This window comes from Typopeltis vanoorti, chromosome 18 (assembly GCF_054136105.1).
Source record: "Typopeltis vanoorti isolate ZY-2024b chromosome 18, IOZ_Tvanoo_1.0, whole genome shotgun sequence".
In the NCBI taxonomy this organism is placed as follows: Eukaryota; Metazoa; Arthropoda; class Arachnida; order Uropygi; family Thelyphonidae; genus Typopeltis; species Typopeltis vanoorti.
In genome coordinates this window covers 111,160,544-111,182,800 of record NC_143566.1, presented here as the reverse complement: position 1 = coordinate 111,182,800, position 22,257 = coordinate 111,160,544, and the positions used below count along the sequence as shown (strand labels likewise).

Genomic DNA, 22,257 nt, shown 5'->3' with positions numbered 1-22,257 from the left:
ATGATTTTGTATTCTTGGTTTAGAGCCTGTTCATTCGAACAATAGTTAGGGCTCTGTGTTTAAGGGTGCTTATGACACCTAATTTTTGTGTTGGGTGGTGGTAAGAATTTTTGTGTATGTATTGGCCTGTGTGTGTAGGTTTGCGGTAAACTGAGAAGGAGAGACAGCCAGAGGGAAGACGTGTGATAAGTGTGTCTAGGAAAGGAAGAGAGTCGTTTTTTTCCATTTCAATGGTGAATTGGATACGTTTGTGTTGTTTTTTTAGGTGGCTAAGGAATGTATTTAGAGCTTCGCGGCCGTGGGGCCAAATGGCGAAAATATCGTCGATGTATCTGAGCCAAATTTTGGGCTTTAGACATGCTGTCTCTAGAGCACGTTGCTCAAAGTCTTCCATATAAAAGTTAGCTATTGAGGGAGAAAGTGGTGAGCCCATGGCTGTACCTTCTTTTTGAAGGTAAAAATTGTTTTGCCATACGAAATATCCGGAGCGAAGTATGTGGGCAAAAAGGGCCGTGATGTCATGTGGAAATATGTTCTGTAGGAGCAAGATCGTGTCATTGATTGGGACATTGGTGAAAAGGGAAGTTATGTCAAAGCTGACTAATAAATCTTGGTCGGTGAGTGTAATGTTTTTGATTTTACTGATGAAATGTTGTGTATTTTTTATGTAGGAAGGGGACTGACCTACCAATTCCTTGAGTGTGGCAGCTAATTTTTTTGCTAAGTGATAATTTGGGCTGTCAATTCCTTCAACGATCAAGCGAAGTGGTGTGCCAGATTTGTGTATTTTTGGCAGGCCATAAATTCTGGGCGCACGGGCATACTGAGGTATTAATTTTTTTGTCGTTTCTTTGGGCCATGTGTGGACGGATTTGATTAATTCAGTTGTTTTCTTTTTGTTACGTTTTGTGGGGTTGTAGTTAACCTTTTGGTAGGTGTTATGGTCCGATATTAACTGGTTCATTTTTTCGATGTATGTCGTACGGTCTAACAGGACAGTGGAATTGCCTTTATCGGCTTTCGTTATTATAATATCTTGGTTATTTTTTAAGGATTTAAGGGCTAGATTTTCGGTTTTGTTTATGTTGGTGTTTAGTTTTTTGTTAGAATTTAGTATACACGATGTTTCCATTCGTATTTTATCAGCCAGAATGGTGGGGAGGGATCTTAAACCTCTCTTGATATGATACACGATATCAAGCTTGTTTACTGACCTCAGAGCAATGGCATAGTTCAAACCTTTCTTTAGCAGCGAGAGTTCACCTTCGGTGAGAATGTGGTTTGATAGGTTGATAACTGAGCATTGATCCGATGGTGGTTGGTGGCTCCTAACATTGTTTGTGGGCGATTGGTTGCTCCTTATGAAGTCAGTTTGCGGTTGGCTGTTCCTTTCGTAATGGCGTCTTGATGATCTTGTGCTTTTCTGTTGTTGTAGGGCTTGAAATTTCATTATTAGTTTTTCTTTATTTTTCAGTAGTGAGTGCTTGGCCGAGTCGTCAGTGATCCTATCTAGAATCTCCCAAATTTCTGGAATAACGTAGTCAGATAATTCAAATTTAAGTTGCAGAACTTTGGTTTGGGTGGATGCTAGATTTTTAGGTGCCTCGTGGATTTGTTCTCGTAACAAGGCTTTTTCCAACAGGCATAAATACGGAGCGCTTTGGAATTATGTTGCTGTCTCTACATCGTTTCAAAAAGGCTAGTCAATTCGTTAACAAAGAAACACGTATCTTCAGCTTACTGTAGAGGCTGCACTGCTTGTGGGTCACATCTCCATGGATTATGATGATGATTCTTTCTTTTAGGGTTACATGGTGATCAGCACTCATATTTGTAGATTTAGGGACTCAAAAACACACGTGTTGGACAGATTATTTTATTAATTACAAATAAAATAAAACTTGACGTTTCGACCTCTATATCGAGGTCCTCATCAGAAGAATACAACTGTATACAGAACCAAGCTACATGCTCATGCTTTCTATACCAGTAAACTAAATCTACATAGTTAATAAATCTTTTTTCTAGCCTGATCTCTAGTGATAGAAAAGAAAACCAAAAAAAAAAAAAAAATATATATATATATATATATATATATATACAGGGTGTTCGGGATAAATTTGACATATTTATAATTAATTATATTTTTCCGTAAGTTACATGTATTAACACACACTTCTCTTCATTTAAAAGTTTGTACCCTTCTTCATTCATATACAAGATGTCAGAAAGGATGGATAGCTGGAACCCACCTGAATCATGGAAGAGAATAACTTGTATCATGATGATTCGTGCCCGCCATCAAAATAAGGATATTACGACTGCTGCCCAATGCTCCCTGAATACAGTAAAAACAATCAGGCATGAACTAGAGACTTGCAATGGTGACTACGAGGATGTAGCAAGAAGAAAGATCCCTAGCAGACGATCTGATTGCGTTCGTACAGCAGAATTCCTCGCAAATCTGCAGGAACAGGTGTTGAAGAACCCTGGCATTGGAATTCGGGCTTTGTTCGTGGAGTTGCTAACTGTAGTCAAGCCCTGGATAACAAGGGTAGCCAATGGTAGGCCGTATGTATGGCAGCAGGATTCGGCCCCTTGCCACACCTCTGGGAAAAGTCAAAAATGGTTGTCTGAAAATTTCTACGACTTCACCAGTCCAAATGTTTGGCCTCCAAACTCCCCAGACCTTAACCCCATGGATTATTTTGTATGGGGCGCAGTTGAAAAAGACACCAATCGCACTTCCAGTAATACAAAAGCCCAGTTAATGGATAAAATTAAAACAGTTTTTGCGGCCCTTCCCAGGGAGACTGTAGCATCAGCTTGTTCGAGGTTCCGAAGCAGAATTGAAGCTGTGATCGATGCCAATGGTGGTTATTTTGAGTAAATCTTGTTGATAGTATTGTAATTAACTCTGCCTGTAATGTTTTTTTGTCAATTCATTAAATTTAATAGATACAAAGAAGATTTTCTTTTTCCTTACGAAACTGTCAAATTTATCCCGAACACCCTGTATATATATATATTATAAATAGATAAATGCAACTACAATAAACTGTTAGAGTCCTCATGTATTAATATTCTGGATAGTTACAAAATGATTTCTTTCAGTTGCTATTGAATGTTCTAAACACTTCACCAGGTCACCAGGTTGTATTCTTGTAGTGGGAATTTTTTCTAATGCTAGTTTAGGATGTTATACAGGTTGTAGATGGGTCCTCCATATTCTTGAAATGGTGAGGCCATCATTTTTGTTGAGATTTGGGTTGTGTTTGAGCATTTCACAAGACTCTTTAAATTTTCTCTCAAACCAGGTTTTGGTGCAGTGTAGGGACTTGGTATTATGTCTATACACAAATGCCAGGAGCATTAGAAACAAAGGGGTTGAGTTTGTTGCTTTATTGAATACGATGTGACCTAAGATTGTTGGCATTAGTGAAACCTGACTATCAGAATCAAATATGGTAAGTAGGATCTAATGTGACGGATATACTATTTTTAGGAATGATAGGAGAGGAGGAGTGCTACTAATGATATCAGATGACTTAAGTCCAGTTAGGGTAGAAATACAAGAAAACAATGATGGTAACAATGTCCCATGTAGCGATGAGTTTGAGTCTATTTGGTGTGAAGTGGAGGTTAACAGAATGAAATATATGGTGGGGGACGAAGAAATGCATCGCCAATTTAGCCTTATGGGTATCGAGCAAATGATCGTTATGGGTGACTTTAATTTTCCAAACATTGATTGGGTAGAAGAGAAATCTCATGATCAGAAAGAACAGGAATTTATTGAATTGTTGCAGGATAACTTTCTCAAGCAGCATGTGAAAGAAGGAACTCAAGGTCAAAGAGTGTTGGATTTGCTCATAGCATCAGAAGGGATCTCTGTCAAGAACATAGCTATTTTACCACCAATTGGTGACAGTGATCATGCTGTTCTTTTGGGAAGTATCTACTTGTATTGAAGTTCCGATTAAAACAGGCTACATGCTGAACTACAAAGCTGGAAATTATGATCGACTTAGAAGAATACTATCTTTGGTCCCATGATATTAGTTACTGAATGGAAAAAATGTCAGCAATGCATGGGAATCTTTGAAAAAGTACTTGAATGAGGCAGTATCTGAATGTATCCCTAGTGTTCGAAAAGTAAATAGGTTGGGTGTGAAATGGATGTGCAGTCTTATTAAGCTAGGAATCCACAAGAAGAAGATGATGTGGAAAGAATATTGTGAGAATAAGAATGAGAAGAGTTATGAAATATATAAAGCTCAGGCCAGAAAAGTAACGAGTATTGTGAGAAAAGCTAAAACGGAGTATGAAAAGAAATTGGCCATGCAAGCTAAAGGCAATCCAAAAGAATTCTATTGTTATGCCGCAAGCAAAAGAAAGAAAGAATGAATGTGGAAGAATAACTTTATTGAATGCAGATGGTACACGAGTGTTGGAAACTAAGGAGATTGTTCAGTTAATGAGTGCTCACTATGCTAAGATATATCAGCTAGGTGTATGCAGTATGGTGCCCAGTGCTACTGCTACATTGAATGAAGAGTTAGAGGTTCATGAAAATGAGGTTGAAGAGCTTTTGCATAAGCTGGATAAGAATTTGTCAATAGGGACAGATGGAATATCTGCCTGTTTGTTAAAGGAATGTTCAGCTGAATTAGCTAGACCTTTTACACCTTTGAATAACTTGAGTCTCAGCTCAGGAATGATACCACAGGAATGGAAGGAATGTAATATAGTTCCATTGCACAAGGGTGGCGCAAAAACTGATGTGTCTAACTACCGACCTATCAGTATTTCTGGTGTGGTAGTGAAGATTTTAGAGAAGTTAGTAAGAACTCGCATACTGAAATGGGTAGACAATCATTCCATACTCTGCAGGGAACAGCATAGGTTTACTAAAGGAAGGTCATGTTTTAGCAATTTGCTCATATTTTATAACACTGTTACGGCCGAGTTGGATAAAGGAAATGGATACACTATAATAATGGATTTTTCTAAGGCATTTGATAGGATACCACATGATAGGCTGTTGCATAAACTGGAGAATATGGGATTGGAACATAATCTATTGATTTGGATCAGGGAATGATTAACGGACAGATATCAAAAAGTGGTATACAGTGGGTGTGAATCTGCCATATTTAAGGTAACCAGTGGTGTACCTCAGAGTTTAGTCCTTAGGCCATTATTGTTCAATCTATACATTAATGACTTCAAGCAGGGTCTATCATCAGATTTGCAATTGTTTGCTGATGATGCAAAGATAGGTAGGCCAATCAGGGATGCTACTGATATTCAGCAATTACAAAATGATTTGAATAGACTAGAAATCTGGGCAAATGAAAATGGCTATCAGTTTAATGTTAAGTGTAAAGTTATGCGCTTTGGCGTGATTAGAGATCCAGCGGCATATTATATTAGTGGGGTTATGCTACAAGAAACTGAAGAGGCAAGGGATCTTGGTGTATTGGTGGAAAGAATTTAAAGTTCAAAAGTCACATAGCAAAAGTTGCAAATACAACTCAGAGGATAATTTCTATGCTGAAGCGAACTTTGACATGTAAGGATAAGGAAGTAATTTTGCCTCTTTATAAGGCTTTGATAAGACCACACTTGGATTACTGTGCTCAGATTTGGTCACCTAGGTTCCAAGGGGAAAGAAGCTGTGGAAAGGGTGCAAAGAAGAGTTACAAAGATTATAACCGGATTATGGGATTTAGATTATGAGGACAGATTGCAAGTATGTGGATTACAGACTCTGGTTAACAGGAGAAAGAGGGGTGATATGATAGAGGTCGATAAACTTTTGAATGGGTGTTATAGCATTTCAGATGATGAAATTTTTCGTTATATGGAAGGCAGGGAGAGAACACAGGGGCATCCATGGAAGTTAAAGCTGTTCTCAGTCAAGAAAGGGGTAAGAGCTAGGTTTTTCTCTCAGAGAGCAGTGAGTGAGTGAGTGGAATAATTTGCCCTTAGGGGTAGTGAGTGCATCTAGTGTAAATGAATTTAAGGGAAGATATGATAGCCGGGTTGGGTAATTTACAGCCTCCCTCGATGAGTCCTTGACTCCCTGGAGGTCTCAGATAATAATAATATCTCCTTATCTGCACTTGCAGCTTTGCCTGTGATAGGCTATTTCTCTTTTTGAAACGCTCAAATCACCCAGCACTAACATGGAATTCTTCTTCTTTTCCATCATTGATAGCCCTTTTTTCCAGGTTACAAAGAGACTTTTGATTTAATAAAGCCAGTGTTTAATGGGATCCGTTTTTGATTACAATCTTCGATACATGTAAAAAGAAGTCTCTAATTCAATCATTATAATACTTTGATTTTCAGTGCATGTATGATGAACTTCAAGTGCAGTGGATGAACTTGAAGCAGTCTTACCTTTCTCTTTGTATTCAGCAGTTGATTCACCCATTTTTGTGTTCTTGTCCTATCTTTGTTCTGGACTTGCTTTGTTCTTTATTTTTTATTATTTTTATACTATTTTTTTATTATTATTTCAAATTTTTCCTCCAATCGGATTACTTTTCGAATCATTTTAACACTTCTATTTTTTGCTCACTAATTCTTTACTTATGATTAAAGGTTAGGAAAATAATTTAAAATAAAAAAATAAGGAAAACAATTGCACGAGATATGATCAGCAATCTGCTTTACATAGCATTTTGCTGATTAGATCACGACATAAATTTTGGCAGTAAATTTGGAACAGAGCGTACATGGAAATAGCGTAGTATGCCATTAAAAAATAACTTTGTAAAATGTTTGAAATCAGTAACTAAATTATTTCACCCTGGTGAGTGATTTTATAAAATATTTAGCCATAAAAAATGTATAGATCAAAAATTTTTAAAATCTGTAACATTTATTTTTAAGATGTATAGTGCATTAATCAAATTTGGATATCGAAAAAAAAGGATGCACTAATCGGGATGCATTAATCAAGGGATTGCTGTATATATTATCATTAATATACAAATTAGTGGCCCTAGTACAGTTTCTTGAGGAATTTTACTAGTTACTCCCATGCTCCCAGATTCCATTACATCATATACTATTCTTCGATATATCTGTATGTCCACATTGTCCCCTCCCCCTATCCATGCCACTAGCTTCATATCCATTCCCATTTGTACCAACTTACGTAATAGTTGTCCATTTCAATAATGACATACAGCAGGATAGAATATTGAAAATAATTATAGAACTGGAAGAAAACTCATGTAAAAAGCTTTATTAACGTAGAATTTCACTTAGGTATCATAAGTACAAGATCACAGAATGGCAATTAAACATTAAAAGAGAATTCTAGTGCCACCCAAGTAGCTGATGTAAGATAACTAAAAAAAATTCAATAAATTCCTAACTTATTAAAAAAAAAATTATACAGGCAGCCCTCAGTTTACGCCGGTTCAATTTATGCCAATTCACAATAATGCCAGTTGCCTGCGCGTGCTTTCTTACTGTAGTGTGGTTGACTGAGAAATGACGCTAGCAGGCACTCTAGTGTTTGAGTGTTTACCGAGCTACTACGACATATATGTATCAAACCTAGTTATAATGTTGAATCTTCCTAATTGTTCTATTTAATTTTATTTACGTACATACGTATTTAAATTGATAAAGTACGTAATTACATACCATGTCTGATAATAGAAGCGTAGAAAAATGAGCAGAACTTGGTGTTAAGAAGGTGTGGAAATCGATCACACTTGAAAAGAAGATGGAGGTGATTCGAAGAATGGAAGCTGGGCAGACACGTGCTAATGTCTGTAGAAGTATGAACTTACCTCCATCGACTGTTACTACAATTATGAAAAATGCAGATAGAATAAAACAGTCTGCATTTTTCATAATTGTAGTAACAATTATGAAAAATGAAAAAATTATTATCATTATGGGTGGGTGACTTGAATCAGAAAAACATTCCTCTGATGCAGGCTGTTATAACTGAGAAAGCAAAAAACAATTTTTGAGGATCTTAAAAAGACAGATGGAGGCAAAGAAACATTTTTAGGAAGCAAAGGTTGGTTCATGAGATTTAAGTCTCGAATGAAGTGCCATCCTCCTAGTGTCATATTATGTGTATAATAAAATTAGTTTAATCCTTTATCCAAGTGTGAGCAAACAAAGTTTGCGCCTGAAGTATCTTCAGGACTAGGGTAAGGTGATACAACAACCCAGGGCAACTCGTTGCAAAGGTGGAGAAAGCTACCAACACTCCTATCTCAGTATCTCCTATAATGCAAAACACATCTCCATGCGGATATGTCTAATGTTATGCATTAAGGGAAGGGCCACTACCCAGACTAGTTTCGACCTTTATTGAGGTCTCTTCAGTGGGAGCCAAGGTTGCTCCCAGTGGCCCTTCCCTTAATGCATAACATTAGACATATCCGCATAGAGATGTGTTTTGCATTATAGGAGATACTGAGATAGGAGTGTTGGTAGCTTTCTCCACCTTTGCAACGAGTTGCCCTGGGTTGTTGTATCACCTTACCCTAGTCCTGAAGATACTTCAGGCGCAAACTTTGTTTGCTCACACTTGGATAAAGGATTAAACTAATTTTATTATACTCTAACCAAGTGAAAAATAAACTTTCAAGTCATATTATGTGGTGAGGTGGCAAGTGCAGATGTTGCGGCAGCGGCTGCTTTTCCTAAAGAATTTCAAGACTGTGTAGACCAAGGAAGTTATCCTCCTAATCTCATTTTTAATGTTAATGAGACTGGGCTCTACTGTAAAAAATTGCCATCACGCACCTTCATTTCCTGTGAAGAACGATCCACTCCAGGTTTTAAAGCTGCAAAAGATACACACACTTTTGTTGAGTGCAAATGTCTCCAGAACTTTGAAGCTTAAACCAATGTTGGTGTACCATTCACAGACACCACGCACCTTCAAGGGTCTAAATGCCATGCTGCCAGTCTATTGGAAATGGAATAAGAAAGCTCGAGTTACACAAGACGTTTTTATAGATTGGTACACAAATTATTTTTGTCCTACCGTGCTTTGCTTCTGTAAAGAAAATGATTTGCCAGCCAAGGCATTGCTTCTCTCAGATAATGCCCCTGGACATCCTCAAAACCTTGCTGAAGTAAGAACACCATTGGATGTCAAGGTTGTTTACATGCTCCCAAACACAACATTGCTTTTGCAACTAATGGATCAGGGGATTATATCAATCTTCAAAGCCTATTACCTCCGTATACCATTTATGGAAATGGTAAGAGTTTTGGACACTTCAGGAAAAACTATTAAAGACAATTGGTGGTCATTCTATATTTTGAAGGACATTAACAACATCAACGCAACTTGGAACGATGTGTCAGCAAAATGTTTAAAAGGAGCATGGCGAAAACTTCTTCCAGCATTTATGCACGACTTCGAGGAATTAGAGCAAGAGGAGAATGTTATTGAAGATGTTACCAAGCTTGCACGAGAGGGGGGGGATTGTATGATATTACAACTGAAAATGTGACAGAAGTCTTAGAGAGCCATGATAAACCGCTTTCCAATGAAGATTTAAAGAATTAGCCAAATAATTAAGTCAACATCCAAAGGAGGAGAAAGAAAACGAAGAAGGTCCTCTGAGAGATATGAAAATGGCCGATTTACAGCGTATCCTTGCAAGCATAGAGACATTGACTGATGAACTCTGCGAAATGACCACGATTGGGGACAGAGTGCAAACGTAAAAAGGAGTGTAATCGCATCTATTCGACCTTACACTGAACTCCTTAAAGGAAGAAAATCTAGGCAGTTAACACTGGATACTTTTTTTAAAAAAATGCAGGTGATCCGAAACCAGAAACTTCAACATAGAAATATGTAATATCTTTTCGAAGTTTCATATTTTTTGTATATAATTTTGTTTTGTTTTCATTATTAATAATTTTATTTTAACAAATATATATGTATGTATTATCAAAGCTTTAAATATAATAATGTTACATATACTTCATACCTCCAATTAAAATTGGGTTCGTTTTACGCCTGTTTTTTCAGGAATGGAACTGAGGAGTAAACCAAGGGCTGCTTGTATATATTTAGACAAAATAAACTTAGGATAGATTAGTTGATTTAAAAAGTACCATCTCCCACAAAGGGGCGAGATGTAGACCATCAGATCTGTTTACATTAGGACAGTTGTTCTATGAGGAGATGACTTTTATGAAAAACTGTTGTCTTGTTCCAATGAACTCTGTGTTTAGTACTGGTAGCATGTTCCCTGTAAGTCCAGACTGTTCATCAGGCTCATGGTATTTAATGTAAAACTTGTGTTCTAGTTGAAGAAATAAGATAACCTACAAGATCAAGGAATCTGGTAGATGCCTAGATAACTGAGAAATAACTGTCCTCATTTTATTATTGACCATTTTCAGTTATCTTACATTAGCTACTTAGATGGCACTTTTTAGAAGAAGAAGCAAGAAAGGTGGAATTTTTTCTGATAGGGTGAAAGGCACAAAAATATTAAGTGGTTTTAAAACTTTTGCTGTGTTCATTAATGCTATGCACATAAGGGATAGGAATGAGAGTTTCTTCTGAATTTGAAGAAGCAGAGATACCATAACTGTTAAAAGCCCTTTTGATGAAAGAAACCTTAAAAACCATTAGATAAAAAAGGTGGAATTAATGTTTTAACATTTGTGTAAAAGTTCGTCTGAAAAACAAAGAATGGGCACGATGTACTAATGTTTTATTAGTTCAGCCTTTTGATTAGAATGGTGATGAGATTCAGCATGGATATAATGGCTTGTATGAGTCTTCTTATGAAAAACTGAAAATTGTAGCTACCATCTGGTTGACAAAGAATTTGTTGACAAAGAGGTTGATATCAAATGTGTAAAGATAACTTAACACAGATTTAGGTAACCTCTTTACAAGTAAGCTTAGAGATTAATAAGTACAAATTTGTAAACGGTGAGTAGGTAACCTTGTGTGTTAAATTAAGTATTTAATGTTGAAGAAATAAGGTTCTAATTTTTGCTAGAGATTTTATAGATGGATAGAGAAAGAAATCTCCCTAACGTCAAAATTGTGTATATTTCATAGTAATGTAAATAATTGTCATTTGGCTTTCTTGTTAAAAGAGTGTTGCCTGTTTGTTTATTTACAACTGCACTGTTTCTAAAATAAATTGGACTTGTTGAGAAGGAATCTAAGTGAGTTGGCCAAAGCGTGAAATTAAGAAAAAGAATAGACCATGACTGTGAAAAGTATATTTGAGTTCTCTTTGCTAATCAAATATATTAGTGGTGTAGTCTTTTAAATAAATTTTCTAATATCTTAGGCATAAGACTCGTAATGTGAAAGATAGATAAACATAGCACGTAATAAGATAAACAAGAGAGATTCTGAGAGAGAGAAAGCACGCACAGCAAACTAGAATAACAGAGAATAAAGTATAGAGTAAAAGACATCACAAGTAAATTACAAGTATACAAAGTTAAATAATAATAAAAGTTTACAATGTTGCAGTAACGACTGGATAGCAAAAGTAGACATATAACAAAAGCACATCGTATGTGTTTCGTTTAATTTGAGGATAATCATGAGTGTATCAAAGAAATCGAATACATATCATTTTCACAAGGCATGGGAAACAGATTATTTCTTTACAATGGAAAATGGAAAGTGTTATTGTTTGATTTGAAATTCATCTGAACAATTCCAAAAAAAGGTAATATTGAGAGACATTTTCGATAGTTACATGCAAAATATGATGAAGATTTTCCCAAAAATTCCGAAATACGTAAATCAAAAATTATAAATTTAAAGGTAGAAATTTCTGGACAACAAAATATGATTTCGAAAGTACTAAATAAACCAACACCAGTCACTATTGCATCTTTGAAAGTGTGTCATTTATTAGCAAAAGCAAAAAAGTCTTTTACTGATGGAGAGTTAATAAAAGAATTGTTTCTTGCAGCAGCAGAATCTTTATTTTCTGATTTTAAAAATAAAAATGAAATCATTTCGAATATTAAAGATTTATAACTTTTCAGAACAACAGTTATGAGAAGAGTTAAAATTTTAAGTGCCAATCTGAATACTCAGTGAATGTCAGGCATTCACCAGTGTGTCGAGTTTTCATTACAATTTGATAACTCAAACTACTTAACTGATATTGCTCAGTTAATGGTATTTATTCGCATGGTATTTCAAGATTATTCAAGTAAAGAAGAACTTTTGAAAATTATACCATTATTGGGAAGGACTAGGGGAGAAGACATTTTTTCGGCATTTGATGAATTTGTGAAACAACACAAACTTCCGCTTTTTAAACTTGTGTCTATTACAACTGATGGTGCTCCTGCAATGATAGGTAATAAATCAGGCTTCATTTCATTACGTAAAAATGATGACAAATATCTAGATTTTTTAACGTACCACTGTATTATTCACCAACAAGTACTGTGTAGTAAGATTAAACACAAAAGATGTTTTGGATATTATATTTAAAATTGTAAATTCTGTTCGAGGAAAAGCCCTGCAACGTCGGTTATTTAAATTACAGGCAGATGATAATGATAGGGAACTTCTGTTGTACAATAATGTTCGCTGGCTCAGCAGAAGTCGATTTTTAGAAAGATTTCTTGTATTAATTAACGATATAAAAATTTTTCTTGATGAAAAAGGAGATATTTATCCACAATAGTGATAAAAGATGGTTGTTACACTTATCATTTTTAGTAAATTTCTCTACGAAATTAAGCGATTTAAATTTAGAGTTACAAGATAGAGATAAAAATATAATTGACATGTTAAGTTCAATAAAAACTTTCCAACAATACTTACATTTATTAACGAAAAATATAAATGACCGTGAATTTAGATATCTCCCATATTTATTAAAAGTTTTTGAACAAAATCAAGAAATGCTTCGCTATGATTTAAAAGAATTTATTCATGAAGAAATATATTCAAGATTTAAAGATTTTAATAAAGCTGAAATGATTGTATCTTTTATCAATAATCCATTTCAAGAAAACTTGAACATCACAGAGATTTCAAATAAAATTAGTGGGCTGTTTGATATAAACCAAGCTGTAGTAGAACTTGAGATAATAAACATTTAAAATCAATAAACAATGAGGTCATTTGGAAGTATGCACATGAAAAATTCCCAATATTAACTGATATTATGCAAAAAATTCTGTCGTGTTTCGGATCGACATACTTGTCAGAATCTGCTTTTTCAAATATGAACGTCATAAAAAATCAATTAAGAAACCAAATGTTACAAATGATTATTTGGATGACTGTCTGTGATTGGCCACTTCTTCATATCAACTTGACTATGAAAATATTGCGAGCTCCAAACAATGCCAAATTTCACATTAACTTTTTTTTTTTTTTTTTTTTTTTTTTTTAATCAACCAGCATTTCCTGCAACTTGTTAGTTTGTAATCAATCTGTTGTTTTTTCTAACTTTGGTTTTCCAAAATACAGAAATAAATATTTTATTCCAATATATTTGTTTTTTGTTGTTGTATTAAAATAATTAAAAGTGATAAATAAATTTTGATTACACAAATAAAGTTTTTAGTTGTGTATTTTTTTTTAGTTGTTTATTTATGCGTAATCAGATATCAGGTTGGGGGAATGATCTATATAAGAGATCAGATTGCCGAATAACTTTTTATAGAAAAGTGGCTCGCATAGTAAAAAAAAAAAGGTTGAACACCACTGTCTTAGAGAATACAGAGACAAATGTAAGAAAGCTAAACACTGTGTAAAACTAGCTAAACAAAAGTCATGGGAGAACTTTGGCAAGAACATAGAAAATAAATATCAAGCGGGTGGTAAGATATTCTGGAGGTTGTTGAAGAAGCTTGGAAATGCAGGAAAGAGTGCTGTAAAAGGAGTTAGAGATGATAAAGGTGACATGGAAACAGGAGAAAAAGATATCCTTGAAGTATGGAGTAATTACTTCAAACAAATTGTTAAATGAAACAAGAAGTGAAAGCACAGTGGTAAAAAACACTCAACAGGCATACAGTCAGCAATACATATCCATACATGAAGTAGAAAAAGCCACCAAAGGCTTGAAATGTGGAAAGGCAGCAGGAGTAGATGATATTCGACCAGAAAGGCTGAAGTATGGTGGTATAAAAGTCTTACAGTGGCTGCACTGCATAGTTCAGAAGGCCTGGACAGAGGGACGAATTCCTGATGATTGGAGTAGAGCTCTAATAGTACCTATATATAAAAAGGGAAATAAAACTGAATGTGAGAATTACAGAGGTATTTCCCTACTGAGTGTTCCAGGCAAGATTTATGCCAGTATACTTGAGAAACGGTTGAGAAGAATTGTGGAAGAAAAGCTTGGTGAAGAACAAGCTGGATTTCAAGCCAAATAAAGGCTGTCAGGATCAGATCTTCACTCTATGATAAATAGTTGAGAAAGCATAGGAATATAACAAAGATCTGTATTTAAGTTTTGTCGATCTGGAAAAGGCATACGACAAGGTGCCAAGAGAGAAGCTATTCAATACGCTACAGTTATATGGAGTCAATGGGGCATTATATCAAGCAATACCTTGTCTTTATTTGAGTTGTAAGTCAGCAGTTAGAATTGAAGGAAGTACAGGAAGATGGTTTAATGTTAAATCTGGTGTGAGATAAGGATGTACATTATCCCCTCTGTTATTCATTATCTATATGAATCACATTATGAAGAAATGTGGTATTAAACATGATATCAGAATCGGAGATGTCAATGTCAGCTCTTTGCTTTATCCAGACGATGTTATACTTCTAAATAAATCCGCTATAAGTTTGCAAGATTCCCTGACTAAATTGAATAACTGTTGTAATAGATATGGTGTAAAGGTTAGCGTTAAAAAGACAAAGACAATGAAAATAGGTAGAATTGTTTTGAAAATGTCAACAGTTGTGAACGGGGAACCTGTGGAACAAGTAAAACATTTCAGCTACTTTGGCACGATTTTGTTGGAAATGGACAACAGAATCAGCAAAGCTGGTATGGTAGGAAGTCAATTGAATAAATTCATATGGAATAAAAGAGAAATTGGTCAGAACACTAAATTACAAGGCATACAAGACAGTGTTCAAACCAGTTTTAACTTATGGATCTGAGAACTGGGTCAGAAGTAAAACACTTGACCAAAGACTAGAGACCGCAGATATGAGAGTCCTGAGAAAGATTAGAGGCATGAACAGATGGAATTAATGGCAATATCATATTAAAAACGAGGATATTAGGAAAGAACTTGACATTGTCAGCATCCAGGAATGCGTTAGCAGAGCTAATCTCAGGTGGTATGGTCACTTAAACAGAATGGGCAAGGAAAGATTAGCAAAACAGGTGTTCTCTGCCAGGTTGGCAGGAAAACGACCCAGAGACCAAAATATAGGTGGATTAATACAGTACAAAGTGCCTTAGACGATAGAAATATAAGATCTCATAATGTTGGAGTCTTGACAAGTAAAAGACTGATTTGGAGGAAAATTGTAGATAGGAAGTTAGTATTGATGTAAATTTTCCATGTAGTACTATCATATCCTGTACACCCCTTGAGGGTACATGTCAGGAATTTGATGATGATGATAAACACACAGTGAATGTGTAAGTTAATTCACACTGAAATAAGTAGATTCAAAATTTAACCTAAGGCTTTAAGTGACCAAATCGATGCACAAGTAGTCCAGATAATGATCTAATCAAAGCCTTGCACAATGGAATGACCACATTCTTATCTCTGCTTGTCAGTGTTCTTCTTAGTATACTAGCATTTCTTTGTGCTGTTTTTATTATTTTTGCAATATGTCCCTTGAATTGCAATTCTTTATCCACCAGTATCCCATCATCACATGCTTCCTCCACTTCCTATAATACATCTCCAATAAGATATACAGCTTTACTTTTTTTGAGATCCAATGTGCAAAACCTTACATTTACTGGTGTTAAATTGACATACCCACTTGTCTACCCACATAGCCACTTTATTTAAATCGCTCTGAAGTACCTGTACATCTGCATCATTCCTAATAACTTTTCCCAGCTTATTATCATCTGCAAACAGCTGAATATCAGTTTGCAGACCACTCGCAATATCATTAACAAACAAATTAAACAGCAGTGGCCCTAAAACAGACCCCTGTGGGAGTCCACTGGTAACTCTCCTTCTGAGAGAGATAGATATAGCACCTCTATACACTGCCATTTGATATCGATTAGAAAGCCAGTTTGCTATCCAATCAACCAACTGATTTTCCAATTCCATTTTCTGTAACTTATACACCAGTTTATTATGTGGTAGCTTGTTAAATACCTTTGTAAAATCCAAAAGTATCACTGTATATGAATCATCCCTATCCAAAACTATGGTTGCCTTATTATAAAAATGTAAGCAAATTTCTAAAAATAAGACCTCCCTTTAACAAACAAACTCATGTTGACGTCTATACAGAATTTTATGTAAATAAATAAATGTCAAAATAATTTCTTACATTATAATAATCACAATTTCACTTTTATTACCAAAAACTTATAAATTATTTCATGCAGTTATTTAAGAAATAAAGAAATATTTGAATTTAAAAAAAATGTGCATATGTGTTGCATAAGTCTTCAGGTTTTTTTATTGTGGGGTGGATAGGACCTACCTATTCACTCTGCTGATGTCTGAAATAATTTATTGTCAAATTATTTACGTTCACAAGACATTTGTTACAAACGTAAATCAATTGGGGAGCATAACGATACATTTAAATGTAAAATTGTAATAAAAGTATAGCTACTTTGCCACCTATCTAAAATAGTGGTAAATGTCTTTTCCAAATATGCAATGATTTCTTCTTTGTACTAAAAGAAAATGCCAGCTAATGATGATAATAATATTAATAATATGTAGTATTTTCTTTTTCATTGAGTGGAGATTTCAGAATGAAGTGTGATTCACAATGTACTTTCTTTGTTTTTTTTTTGTTTTTTTTTTAAAGAAAGTGCATGTGATTATTTTCTTGCTATTTTTGTCAACTGAACATCGGAAATAATGAGAGCGACTAACTGTAGCAGATATTAGGAAAGAACTTGACATTGTCAGCATCTAGGAATGCGTTAGCAGAGCTAATCTCAGGCGGTATGGTCACTTAAACAGAATGGGCAAGGAAAGATTAGCAAAACAAGTGTTCTCTGCAAGGTTGGCAGCAAAACGACACAGAGGAAGACCAAGACATAGGTGGATTGATACGGTACCAAGTGCCTTAGACGATAGAAATATAAGATCTGATAATGTTGGAGTCTTGGCAAGTAACAGACTGATTTGGAGAAAAATTGTAGATAGGAAGTTAGTAATCACGTAAATTTTTCATGTAGTACTATCATATCCTGTACACCCCTTGAGGGTGCATGTCAGGAATTTGATGATGTTACAAAAAATATTGTGGATATTATTTTTGTGCTCATTTCTGCACTTGTGTTAAACAGTTGTTTTAAAATATTCTGAAAAAAATGCTATCAAGCAAAATTTATTGCAATAAATAAAGTTTGAACATTACTTTTCATTTTACCTTGCACTACTATGATTTATGAAAATATGCAAGTCATGTTGCTTACAGATTTAGATATATTACTGCTGTTTTGAGAACAACTCTTTCTGCTTTTATGAACAAGACATTAAATTGCATTACATTCTTATTTCAAGGCTAATTTCAAAATATCGCAAAATTACATTCAGTAGTATTTCCAATGAACTCACAGGTGAAAAATGAACCAAATTATTATTGTTATTTGTAGAGAGCTCATTTCAATAATAATAATGCTGTTTCTTTATCATTGCAAAATAACCTTTCGTGGGTAGAAGCAATATAAATAAATATATATAGGATATCTGAGACATGTCCTATATGAAATTGATTAAAATTTTGTTTGTTTTGATGTATTCTAACACCACCTCTCTCCTGCTGCCATGGTCACTCATATAACAGCTGAATTATAAATATCTACTTTCTTCTAATTTCGTATTTCATACTTTTCACAATATCTACACTTCACATTTCATATGATTAAAGATTTTCATATTATTATCTAGAAAGCAAAGTCATCAAAGTGCATCCTTCTGGCAATCTGAAGTATTCTACAAAATTTGATTTTGAACAAAAATAAAAATAACATATTCTGGAATGCTGATAGCCCGTTTTTTTTTTTTACCCCAAAAAAATATTTCCAATAATTATCTTGAATTAAGTTCCTCGAGAACAAATAAAATATATGGAAGCTAAGCAATTAGATAAAATTAGCACAAAATATTAAAAATGACATTGGTTCTCCAAGGTAAGGCAATGTTTAAGTGAAGAGAGTGTGCAAGGATCTCTTATTTTGTCCTAGCATTAAAAATTGTACAATAAAAGGAGAAAACAAAAATAAAAATAAATTCTATATTTTTAGCCTATCCAATATAACTAATAGTCCAGTTACCCAGCATATGGAACAGCATTTGTTATAGGCAACTGAGATGCAGTTATGATCGCAAGATAATCTGGTTAAGTGTTCTCTAAGTGTGAAGGATTATTGCATCTTCTAATGGAAATGATGGCCAAATTGCACTTCTTATTCATGTTCTTTCAACAGATAGCATGCATTGTATCCAGATTTTGCTGGACGTATATAGACGTCCTGACCAGTTGCGAGGTTAATATATGTATTTTTCAAAGTACACAATTTTACATAAAAATATGTGTTTTAATTTTTTTTTTTAACCTTTAAATTTTAAGTACATTTTAAAAAAAGGGGAGCTCATATAGGCTGTGGAGAGGTTTTAATAAATTCATAGGCAAGTGGTTTTTTAGTATATCAAAGAGTTTGTCTATCTTTCAAATACTAGATCCATTTCTAAGTTGAATTCTCTTCATTTCTCAATTAGTAGTTTAAAAATGAATATGGGATTTATGCAGGATCTTCCTTTTCTAAAACCATTCTGTTCTTCAGTATTTTGGGATATATCTTATTATCTAAGTTTAATAAATTTCTTCCTCTGTTGTCACATAACTATTCTTACTTCTTTTTAAAGATGGGAATCACAGCTGCATGATTCCAGTCATTGGGTTTCTTCCAGTGTTATATATTTTGTTTATTAAAGTAAGAAATTTTTGGTGAAATTTACAAGTTTCATTGGGATTTTATCTTCCCCTGGTGATTTTCCATTTTTCATTTCTTTAAATGCTTCATTTAATTCTTCTGAAGTAATATTATTTGGGAGACTTAACAGTTCCATTTTCTAAAAATCTTTTATATAGTAATTCCGACTGTTTATTTCTTTTCGAAAGTTTAGAATAATAATCTATCCATTATTGTTCATCTATCTCTGATATCTATCATTTCTTTTGTTTCTTTCTGTAAGAACTTTATTGCTTTATAGATTTTGAGATGCGATTTATATACAGGGTGTTACAAAAAGAATGACCAGATTTCAAATAATTATATTTAATAATGAAAATGTGGTACAGTTACAAAATAAATTACCAAGTATGAAGTAAAGCCTAAAGTTTCACTCGCCACAATTACAAATGGTACAAGTCGCATTCATTCGTGGTTCATGGTTGCAGAAATATACAATTTTCAAATCGGGACATTCTTTTTGAAACACCCTGTATTTCTTTTTCTAATTTACTAATATAATTATCCCAATATCTGTATGAATGTATATGTATTAAAGACAAATTAAAAAATTTAATCAATTCAGATTGAAGTAGTAAGAATATATCTATTCATATGAAAAATTCTTACCTGCAACACTCATTGCTTGCTTGGCATCTATTATTCCACTATTCGGACGCACACAGTACTGCTTTGGAGCTGTTGTTTTAACTTTGAAACATACCCTACGATCTGTAGGATTTGTCAACTTTAGGTAAGATGTAACTACATCTGTGGTATATGGACCTAAAATTTAAAAACAGAGGAAAACTTTTGATTTTAATTAAACAATTTATGATTAAAAATAACACATGCTTCACAATTTCTTATATGATTCAAACACTCAGACTATAATATCCCCCCCCATCTCATGTGACTGACATTCTTCAAGGGCATGCCTGATGTACTTAAGAGACCAAGACTCTCCTCCATTTTGAGGGTACAACAGTTAAAACGGTGATAACACAGGCTGGCTGACAGATAGTACATGGGCCCGAACTGGTCAGTTATGAGTCAGGAGGCTTCTTGGACAACTATGCATAATCCCACTGCCACATACTCTGCCAGGTCATGCCTGGTGAGGAAGTCTGAGTAGTGGTATGCAAGAGGTACTGTCGAGGCCACGGAATGAGGAGACCGTTCACTATCTATATGAGAGTCACATTCACGAGTCTATCTCCACCCACTGAATGTCCCCACTCTTTCATCTAAAAATAAACCAAAAATGAAACAAACAATGACAGCGAAACTGTGAACAAAATAAATCTCACTCAACAACCAGTTCATCCAAACAAATCAAACCAAAAAAATATTCCAAACTTTCCAGAATCCCTACCAAAAAAAAAATCATTTCTACATCCACTTCACAACACATCAGCAGAATAAATTCCAACATAAATGATGTTCATCACCACTTACAGATATCCAAACTAGGCCCCCTTATCTTAACAGAAACACAAATTGCAGCTACACCAAGCACAGTTCACCTTCAATGCCCAAACTATACTCTTCATGGTTAATTTTGCCACAAAGGTGGCATCTGTACTTCTGTACATTCTGCCATTGCCTGCCAAATTTAGAATCCCCTGCTTTTGACCACCTCTGGCTGAAGGTTTCCTTGCTCCACTTAGAAACATTTATCTGCTGCATTTATCAGTCTCCTAACTCTGAAACCACAAAAACCTCTTCACCTTCCTCCCATGAAACCTGACGATCTACAATCCAGCTATCCAACTCCAACTGGCTCCCCTTCTCCAACACTACTGATCAAACTGGATGTGATGCTGAACTTTTCACTATAAGCAATGATCTAATGCAAATTGTGCAGGCTACCTACTTGAATTCCAGATAATCCCCTCCACTTTCCCAATACCTTTGATCTTTTTTGTGTTTTAACTAGTTCTGCTTCCAGACACACTGTAGAGGTTACCTCTACAGTGTGTCATCTCAGCAAACTCAGACCACAATCTTGTGCAAGTTTCCAGTCTCACAGAGCCTTCCTCCTCTGCCCACCCAAGCTCGTGTCATCTGGCACTATTACAAAGTAGGATGATCTCTGGAACTACTACTTTTCTTTTCCCATGGCATGACTATTGCTTCCACACTTCTGATAAACACCTGCAATGAGCAAGTCACAGAAATCATCCATGTTTCAAGCCAAAAGCAGTTGAAGAAACAGAACTTACTGCAACAAGAACCCAAGCTTCATACTCAGACTGTGCAGAAGTGCACATAAATGTAAATCAACTATCAGCAAATCCAACTTCATAAAGGCCAATAGCAGAAAACTTGTCTCCTGTCCAAACAGTAGCCATACCTTCTGGACCCTCGCAAAAGCCATTAGATGCAACTTCTGCTCACCTGCACTCCCACCTCTCACCCATCCAGATGGCACCACTGTTATGGCACCCAAAGAAAAACCCAATCTCCTAGCATCATTCTTTTCCTCTAACTCCTGCAGAGACGACAAATGCAAACCATCTCCTTCCATACGAGCATCATATGCCTCCTGTGGCTTTTCAGCAGAAAGACAAGAAAAATATTAGACAACCTGAACACTACAAAGTCATCTTGCCCTGATGGCATCTCTCCTAATGTATTCAAACATTGCACTCCAGAGCTAAAACCTGTCCTCTATTGTCTCTTCAACCTTCTATACTCAGCTGGCACCTATCCCATCTGACGGAAACTAAGATATTCAAACTCATTCCAATAAAGGTAGACAAAAACCTACTGCCTAATTACTGACCAATTGTTACCACCTCAATCCTCTCCAAAATAATGGGAACAAGTTATCAATGGTGAACTTTACTACCTAGAAGTACACCAATTAATCAACATCAACCAGTATGGATTCTGCCAATCCAGATCTATTGCTGATATTTTAGCCTACATCACTCACCACTGAACATGTGCCATGGAGACCATGTAACACTGCCCTTGACATTTCCAAGGCTCATATTTTGCATCAAGGTCTGCTTTGCAAACTACCTTTGTTCAGTCTACTTGCCACCCTCTGTAAGTGGATAGCCACCTTTCTCTCTGTTCATGGTGGACAACA

General features: G+C 35.0%; 1 protein-coding gene across 4 annotated transcripts in view; it reads right to left on the bottom strand.

The window, feature by feature from the left end:
- LOC150097073 (vesicle-associated membrane protein-associated protein A-like) overlaps positions 1–22,257 on the bottom strand; it is a 215,386-nt gene that overhangs the window by 148,170 nt on the left and 44,959 nt on the right. For all 4 annotated transcript variants that reach the window (XM_090408602.1, XM_090408603.1, XM_090408604.1 and 1 more), the window contains exon 2: positions 19,788–19,943. In XM_090408602.1, the coding sequence (XP_090264728.1) occupies positions 19,788–19,943 (156 nt within the window). The remainder of the gene's footprint in view (positions 1–19,787; positions 19,944–22,257) is intronic.